Here is a 9,390-nt window from a genome sequence, read left to right on the forward strand (position 1 = left end):
TCACAATGCAAAAAACAACGGAACCTTTGGGTCCCTGAACCAGTCTCTCGCTTGATTTCTCTCCCTTCTAATTCACGTGAAGCATTGCGCCACAAAGGTCTCCTTGTTTGCTTATCAACATCGTCCCGTCTCTCTACCCTTACACCGTTACCTTGAGTTTTTGGGCACCTATGGCAGATATTTGCCTAGCTCAATCGGGGTAAGAACTAAAAGTGAATGATTCTAAGAGTTTAAGGTTCATTTTAAACCAGACAAAAGTTCTAGGACCAAAAGTGAACTTTCACTAGAATTCAAGGACCAAAAGTGGACTTTCTTCTTGTATAGCCTCTCACCAAGTGCTGGTGGCAGTGGATAAATGAGATGAACTGTTGTGCAGTGATGACTCTTATGTTATAATTGCTTGAGCTAGAGGGATGCCAACTACTTTTGGGGACCCTGGCTCCATTTTGAACCCATTTGGGTAATGATAAGTGTGTATGGCTTGATAGTTTGGATTATTGTGTGGTTGAGTTAGCCTTAGCAGTAATTGAGTGATGTTTTGGTAGCTCCCACCTCTGTTGGCTTGCTGTGAATGGATAAATGCTTGTTGGGTGATCATATTTGATTGCCAGTAGCTTTTGATGTTGAAAATACTTGCAGGAAACATATATTTATGCATATCTGATGGTTTTAAATGGGCTAGTGTAGTCTGGGTATAATTGGGTAAGTATCTGGGATAGTTTTCCTTCCTATTCCCATTTGGAAGATGCTACCACTTGTCTGGTTGGCATAACCATGGTCATAGGCTTTGATTGATCCCTGGTCTTTGCCATTTCTATCGGGTTACACTTGGTCTATTGCCAAATGATGATCAAAGCAGGGTGTGCTGGTGTGCATGCACACTACCTTGTGAGCTGCTTGTGTGTTCCATGTTGGAACTTGGGACTTGGTGGATCAACTCGGCTGGTCTAGTCTTATCCATCCCAATTTCAATTTTCTTTGCTAACCTGCCACTTGGCTTAATTTTCATTTTTGTTTGTTGTTGGTGTTTGCAGGGATCAAGGTGTTCATCAATGATCTCTCCTTCAAGATGTTGATCAAGAATATCAAGAAGAATGTAGAATTCTAGTCTAGCTAGTTTACTATTACTTTGTAATTTTTAATTTCTTTTCATTTACCATTTCTGGAATTGTTTGTAATAATTAATTCAATTGGATATTGTAAAGACATTGTAAATTGTGTGTGATGATCAATAAAGCTCAAGTTTTCTCTAGTGAGCTTTTCATAACTTATTTGTATTCTTTTCATATTTATATTGTCATTTATTCTTATTTGAATTATTAATTGCTTGAATAAACAATTGTTTGAATTATGAATTATCTTGGTTTGGTTGGAGTTTTAATTTCACCTCAACTCATTTCAAATTCAATCATGCAACTTAAGATAAGAGATGCAATGGTTCCCCTCTCTTCTCAAAACCCTAGTTTCATAAGAGATCATGTCCAAGTTTGTTGCACTCTCGAAACCATAACCCTAGCTGGCGTCAAGAGAGAAACTTGTTCCCTCTTTGGTTTTATGCAATTAAGCGCGAAATATACCCTAGTTTTGCGATGCAATGCACAACCCTTTTCTAATTCTACCCCGCAATTGTCTTGAATCCTGGGATATTAGGGCATCTACAACCGGGCGACCCAAACGGACGCGCTGGGCCGTCCGTTTTGGGCCGTTTGCGTGGCCGCCCGGACACGCGGACAGCGCCCCGCGTCCGCGTGTCCGTTTGGGTCGCACGCGGCGCCCAACGCGGCGACCCAAAGAGACGCCACGTGGTTCGTCTTTGTTGCGCGGCGCTGCGTCATGGCAGGCCTCGACGGGACAGCCATGGTGGGCGGTGGAACGCGCGGGAAAGATCCCGCGCGCACCAAGGTTCCCGCGCGCGAAAACGCCATTGGCGCGCGCTCGCGCCCAAGTTTCCCGCCAGACCGCCGGCTATAAAAGACGGCGGCGGTCTCACCTGGACCGCATCACCGTTCTCTCCCCCTCCACCTTCTCCGGCGCCATGCCGCGCACCCTTCAGGCCACATGGGCCAAGCTCTCCCTCGCCGCCCGGGCCAGGTTCCCGCGGACGGACGAGGAGGAGCGCGCGGACTCGCGGTGGGTCGCCGACGACGAGGCGCTCCGCGTCGCCGCCGAGGCGGCGGCAAAGAAGGCCGGTGACGCGGAGATGGGGGAAGCGGCCGCGGAGGGCCGGCACGAGACCGCGGACGGCCGGTACGAGGCCGCGGAGGAGGGGCGGCCGCCGCGGAGGAGCCCGTCGCCGCGGAGGACCTCGCGGCCGGCGAACATCAACGCCGCCATCGAGGAGCGTCTCGCCGACCTCACGCGCGTGACGAAGGAGCACGAGGGCATCTGGCGGGCCGGCCGCCGCCGCTTAGGCGACCTCCTCGGCCAGAAGAACGAGCTGCTCGCTATGCGAGCAGCCCGTCACCTCATCCAGATGTCGTCGCCCGAGCGGCGCGCCCGGGAGGATGCTGCGTCGGCGGAGCGTGGCCGGCAAGAGCGCATGCGCCGGCGGCAGGAGATCCACGAGGCCCGGGCACCCGCCCGCGTCCGCCCGGAGGCGCGCACCGCCGTGGAACGCGCCGCTCTGCAGGAGGTGGAGCTATGCGGGAAGCGGATGATTCCGCCGCGGAGGCGGAGCGCGAGCGCGCCCGAGGTGCGCGGACGGAAAGGAGGAGGATGATGGCCTCCGTCCAAGCTGCCGAGGCCCGCGCCGCCGCCCGCGCCGCCGCCGACGCGCCACCCAGCCCGTAGTAGGCCGGAGTGGAATCCTCACGCGTACGAGCCGCCCGCGTCGAGTGAAATCCACGGCCCGACGCGCGAGCCGGCGAGGAGTCGCCGGCGAGGCCGCCGGCCCCGTACGTATTTAGGATAGAAGTAGTAGCTAAAAAAAAATTGTAATGAGTTCTATTTAATGAAAAATATTATTTATGCCTATGACACGCGGGCCGTGGGCGGACAAGGGGCGGACGCGAGCGACCGGCCTTTCGCGTCCGCGGCCACGCAAACCCGGCCAAGATTTGGGTCGGGTTTGCGTCGATCCGACGCCGCGGGCATCCGTTTTAGGGATGGGTCCGCGCGCTGGGCCGGGTTTTTGTCCGGCTGGACCCATCCGGACGCGCGGGCGCGGGATGGGTCGCCCGGTTGGAGATGCCCTTACAGCCTTTCCCCCTTAAAGAAAACTTCGTCCCGAAGTTGTGGTTGGTAATACCTGAATATTTCTGGATAAGCTTTCCTTAAATCTTCCTCTTTCTCCCAGGTGGCTTCCCTCTCAGGGTGATGTTTCCATTGTATCTTACAATACTTGATAGCTCTGTTTTAGAGTTGCTTCCAGTTCTGTTCCAGAATCTTGGCTGGCTTCTCAATGTAGGTCAAATCTGGCTGAAGATCTAGGTCTTCATGGGATACTGGCTCATCAGGTGTCTTTAAACATCTCCGAAGTTGTGACACATGGAATACATTGTGTACTTGGGCTAACTTTCATGGTAGTTCCAGTTCAAAGGCTAACCCTCGGTTTTGACTCAATATCTTGGACTGAGTTTTACCTTCACTCCGAATCTCTGAAGACCTTTCATCGGACTAACCTTTAGGTATAACATGTCTCCAACTTTTGGTTCCCATGTCCTCCTCTAATCTGCGTAGCTTTTCTGTCGGCTTTGAGCTATCTTGGGTCTATCTCTAATCACATTGATGATCTGATGTTTCTCCTTCACATAATCGGGGTTAAACTCTTTGCTTGATCCTGCCTCATACCTGCATATATGCGATCTACACTTCCTTCCGTACAAAGCATCAAATGGTGCCATCTTGATACTTCTTTGATAGCTATTATTGTAAGAAAACTCCACTAAGGGTAAGTGTTCTTCCCATGATCCTCCGAAATCTAAAGCACAAGCCCTAAGCATGTCCTCTAGTATCTGGTTTGTCCTCTCGATTTGTCCTCCCGTCTGTGGGTGATATGCGGTGCTATAGTCTAGCTTGGATCCTAAAGTTTCATGTAGTTGTTTCCAAAAAGCAGATGTGAACACAAATCCTCGATCTGATACTATCTTCTTTGGAACTCCGTGTTTACTCACAATCTCCTTGATGTAGAGATCTATAAGCTTTTCACCTGTATCTTTCTGATTCACTGCTAGAAAATGTGCACTTTTAGTCAACCGGTCCACGATTACCCATATCATATCGTTATTTTTATTTGTCATGGGTAGTCCGGTAATAAAATCCATACCAATCTCTTCTCACTTCCACTCCGGAATTGGTAAAGGTTGTAGTGGTCCTGCGGGACTTTGATGTTCAGCTTTTACTCTCTGATAAGTATGACATTCTGCCACGTACTAACGTCTCCACCGCCGCCGTTGTTGACCGTGGTCGAAGAGGCGGTCGTGCGGCCGCGGACGAGACCGAGCTTTCCGAAGACGCACCAGCGACCTGGTCCCTAGCAGTGGTGAGCGCCCCTTGCTTGATCAGGAGCACGGCCTAAACGTCGGCTTAGGAGGCGAAGACGCTTGCGTTCTCCTGGGCCTGAAGGGTCAGGAAGACCTGAGCCTCTTTGTTTGCTACGATGGTGGCTGCCGTTTCGGCCGTCCTTGCCTTCATGGTGATGCGCCGGGCGGCGCATTTCTTGGTCTCATTAGCTCGCTCCTCTGACGTTAGCTCTTTCTTCTGCTTGGCTAGGGCCTTGGTCTCCCTTGCGGCCACCGCCGGTGGTGGTGGGGGGGGGGGGGGCTTCCTCCATTGCAGGCTAGGCCTACAACGCCGATGAATTTTGTGACGAATTGGCTTGTGTGCTAGTAATGGGCGGGTCCAGGGAGGCCAAGAGGGGGACATGCGTGGACACGGGCGATGTTTGCCCTATCGTATTTTCAAGCCCAAATTTGTGTTGGGAATGGGTCGCCACGGACAGGTTCGAGACGCTCGGCCCGTTCGGGTCGCGTTGCTAGTTCATGCCCCATGTTTGCGCGCGCACGTTCGAACAACCACGGTCAGTTCGTGTCGGGCTGCTAGAGATGCCCTAAGGTCCTTCCCATCATATCCTCATTTTGGTGGTGTGTCTAACTTCTGTGGAGGATGCTTGGAGTTGTGTGTCCCACATATCCCCTAGGATGCATTCAGTTTTCATGTTCCTTGACGTGGTTTCAGGTTTGCCACTTGTGATCAAGCGGTCTCATCTTTGAGGATGATCGATGTTTTGGTGCGCTGGTTCTTTGAACCTTAGCACGAAAACTTCTCATCTGTTTGCTATAAAAAAAATCTCAAATACTGTGAGTTTTGCCTGTGGCAGGTGCTATTTGTAATCTTTATTAATTTTTAGGTTCATGATTTGTGGATTTTTTTCGAGAAAAAGAAACGCTGAGCATATCAGTGCCCAAAAAAAAATGGCACAAAGCTCCCCCGTCCTTGATGAAAATAAAGCTACCACAGCAATTGGATTAGACAAGGCGGCTGGGCGAGCCGAGCGCATGGGCCATGGCCGACCTGGCCGGATATGACCTGAAGAGGCTGCATACACCCTTTTGGTTCTAGGGTTTTTCTACTCGTCCCTAACGCTGTGGTCAAAGGGAAAGGCGACTGGCACAGTGCCACACCCACACCGTTCTTTTGCCTTGTTTATCCGCGACACAGCTGGTTCGGCCTCGCTTTTCCCCTTGGGTTTCCGCGGGTTGTTTCGGGGGACACGACATGGTTGACAGCCTTGGAACGGGACGGCCGGCTTCTCCGCCTACGCACGGCTGGATGTTCTTCCACCCACCATTAGTTTATGCACCCATCACTGCCACCACCAAACGCTTTCTTGTTCCTACTAATCTGGCTTCGGCCTGCAGCCTTGTCCTCTTCCCGTTTGTTTCTTTTCTGATGAAGCCATGCCAGGTAGAGTCAGGTTAGGAGCGTCTATGCCTAAACGTGTTAGAAAATGGTTTCCTTCTCACAACGAGAAATGCTGCTGCCAGCATCCAGCTCAATGACCATCAAAAATGCCATGTTGAGGACTTGAAGATGGTTGTGGCATAGCAATTGATCCTGATGAGATCCTTGCATGCTGGAAATGGGCAAAGCAAATCCTCAGGTACAGGGAGAGGGCACAACTGCCTTCTCTGATTAGAGGCAACGAAAAATGGAGAGGGCAAAACTGCTTCCTATGATTATTAGAGGCCATGAAGGCGGAGACACCAACAAATGGAGTAACATGGGATTGATGAATGATGACGACAAGTACTTCTAAATATAACATATCCATGGAAGATCCAGAGATGCAATGTACAAACACATTTACAGAGCGACAGATTGTATGCTTCAGTACTTGCTCCACATTTCTTTCTCCTCATCTGCCCTCCTCCCTCATCAACAACCATCATCAACGATGTCATTATATCAACCTCCTCCTCTCCCAACTATCACAAAATCAAGCTCACTTTGGGTTTTTTTAATTAAACAAATGCGGAATCTGAACCAAAACCCCACAAAACCAAAAGAATATTAAAGAACGGAACAAAAAGATTTATCTTCTTCTATCATCAGGGAACAAGCTCCAATGGCGGTGCTATGGCGAACTGGTTGGTGATCCATGAACAACTGAAGGAGGAAGCCTCAGACGGACTCGCTGGTGCTCTTCACCTTGGACCTGTAGAGGAGCTTCTTCTTCTTGGATGCAGGGTTGTTGATCGTTAGCGCGATCTTGCCTGCCTCCGTCACCTTGAAGCTGCCCTTCATGATTGGCTCCTCGTTAGCGGGAACCTTCCTTGTCTTCTGCACGATGACGGTGTATCCGCCCTCGGCGGCGGGGGTGAACTCCGCACCGTAGCTTACTTCCCAGCCAAGCACCCGGAGCTCCCATACAATTGTTGAGTTCTGCCAATGTACAAGAACAATTGTGAGTATGAGCAACCTATGCATAGAAAGAGTACATAAGCAAGCAACAATTCAGAATGTGCCAAATGCCAACCTCAGTGACAGGGATCTCAATGGTCTCCTTGGATGAAGCCTTGATGGTGAGCTCGGTGACAGAGTCAGAGGTGGTGAATTCAGGATCGTCTTCCTTGTACAGGCCTCCGAATTGGATGGGGACTTGCTCCGGCGCAATGTATCTGGATTTTGTTACGCAGGATGAACGATAATTAAGAACATAAATAATCATTCACAAGAACTCTTTTTAACAATAAAAGCAGAAAATGTTCCCTAAATATATTGCTTGCAATACAATACCTGAAGAGGGTCTCAGGAGACTTGGCCTGGCTGGCAAAGACGAACTTGCTCCTGGTGCGCTGTGTGAGGAAGGGGCTCATCATTTTGTTGGCAGCGAGATACCACCATGGCACGTTGATGAACACCTGCATACCATGATCCAGTCAAATTCATGATCCCATTCTGCTGAAATTTCTGTAATCAACGACAAGTTGGCATAATAAACTAACACTCGAGGTCAGATGTTAAAGTATGAACAAAAGGAAAAGATCCCCAATTCGCGCTATGATTACCAACGCCCACGCTTAAAGACACCAGTCAACTCGAATTTTACACCATAAAGGTCTACTACCCTTTACCAGAGTGCCCAAAGAACGGGCATGCTTTGGGCCCAATCATTCATTCAGTCCCGATGTTAAGCTGTGGACTCATGGAAACTGAATCTTTGGCGCAATCAGCTACTACAGCTAAATTTAGAATTCACTACATTATGACAAATGTTGAATCACAATCACTACTGCAGCTGTGAAATCTTAAACAAGTAATTCAATGCCGGGTATATCGAGGCGTTACCTTCTTTGCGATGAACTCTGGGTAGTTGTCCTGGAGCAGGGCGACGGCCTGTCGGGTGACGGCGCGGTGCTTTCCGAGCATGGGCGGCGAGTTCTTGAGGTCGGTGACCTGCACCATGGAGCAGATGCCGCTGGGCGCGAAGTCGAGCTGCGAGAGGATGCCGCGCTCCAGCAGCTGGATGCGCCACTTGAGGAACCGCTCCCGCTTCTCCTCGTCGCCGAAGGCCTTCTCGTAGAGGTCCTTGTCCTGGAACTCGCCGTACACGTTGTAGCAGACCGGGTGGCTCTCCCTGTCGGCGCCGCGGTAGAAGACCACCTTGTCCAGCTCCGGGAAGGCGAGGTCGGCGTCGAGGAGCGCGTCGATGCCGAAGCGCTTGCGCCACAGCACCGCGGACCGGAGCATCGCCATCGCCTCCTTCACCTTGAACTCGCGCGCGCGCAGGAACTTGAGGAGGACGGCGTCCGTGCGCTCGTCGTCGCCCACCAGCGGCACGCCCCAGATGAAGACCGGCTCGGGCGGCGCGACTGCATCTGCCTCCGGTTCCGGCGCGGCCGGTGTGTCCTCTGAGGTGGCGGCGGCGGCGACGGTTTCCGCGACGGATTCCGCAGGCTTGGTGGCTTCCTCGGCGACCACGGCGGCCACCTCCTCCGTCTTGGGCTCGGTTGGCTTGGCCTCCTCTGCCTTGGGCTCCTCCTTGGCCGGCTCTGTAGCTGGTTCTGCCTCGGCAACAACCTCGGCCTTGGGTTCCTCTGCCTTGGGCTCCTCCTTGGCCGGCTCTTCAGTCTTGGCCTCTTCTGCCTTGGCCGGCTCCTCGGTCTTGGCCTCTTCCACCTTGGCTGGCTCCTCGGTCTTGGCGGGTTCCTCCGCCTTGGTCTCCTCGACGGCGGCGGCCTCGGCCTTGGCCTTGGGCGGCGGTGGCGGAGGGGGGAGATTGAACTCGCCGGCGGCGAGCGCGGCGACGATGAGGTCCTTGAACTCGTCGAGCGCCTTCTTCTCGGGGTCAGGCAGATCGGCGACGAGGTTGCTCTCCTCCTTGAAGGATCCGGTGGCCTCGACGGCGCCGCCATCGTCGGCGACGGCGGCCGACTCCTCCGTCTCGGCCTCGGCCGCAGGCTCCTCCACCTTCTTCTCCACCTCCGCCGGCGCCTTCTCGGCGGCGACAACCACCTCCGGGGCGGCCTCGGCGGCGGGGGCCGCCTGTGGGTGCGTCTCCTCCGCCATCTCCGCGAGCTGCTTGTATGTAGGCTGTGCGCTGGAGGAGGACAGAGAAGGTGGGGAGAGAGAGGGAGGTCGGGTGGTGTTGTGCTGGGGACTAGGGTTTGGGTGGGAGAGATATAGGGGGAGGAGCGGGGAGAGCAAGGCTGTCAGAGTGGGGAGGCCAGCTTTGCTGCTGCTCTCTCTTGCGCTGGCTGGCTGGAAGAGAAGGGAAGCAGAGCAAGGAAGGTGGCGCCGCACGGTGGGCCCCACATCATGCAACGGATTTCTTCCAATTAATGGCGGGATTTAATGGGCGATTTTCTTACTTGTATGGACGGTCGAGGTTGAGTGACGGGTTAAAAAGGAAATGGACGGCGGGGAAGGGGCTTACCATTTACCGACATT

At 52.7% G+C, this 9,390-nt stretch overlaps 1 protein-coding gene across 1 annotated transcript; it reads right to left on the reverse strand.

Moving 5' to 3' along the window:
• Nucleotides 1-6,209: 6,209 nt before the first annotated feature.
• LOC124661642 (patellin-3-like) lies at nt 6,210-9,172 on the reverse strand. Its single transcript, XM_047199514.1, has 4 exons — nt 7,789-9,172; nt 7,237-7,361; nt 6,977-7,118; nt 6,210-6,882 (listed from the first exon to the last, which is right to left on the reverse strand). Exons 1-4 carry the CDS (start codon nt 9,007-9,009, stop codon nt 6,622-6,624), a joined length of 1,749 nt encoding a protein of 582 aa, XP_047055470.1. The 5' UTR covers nt 9,010-9,172; the 3' UTR covers nt 6,210-6,621.
• Between the last annotated feature and the right edge of the window lie 218 nt (nt 9,173-9,390).

This window comes from Lolium rigidum, chromosome 6, assembly GCF_022539505.1.
Source record: "Lolium rigidum isolate FL_2022 chromosome 6, APGP_CSIRO_Lrig_0.1, whole genome shotgun sequence".
Taxonomy (NCBI): Eukaryota; Viridiplantae; Streptophyta; class Magnoliopsida; order Poales; family Poaceae; genus Lolium; species Lolium rigidum.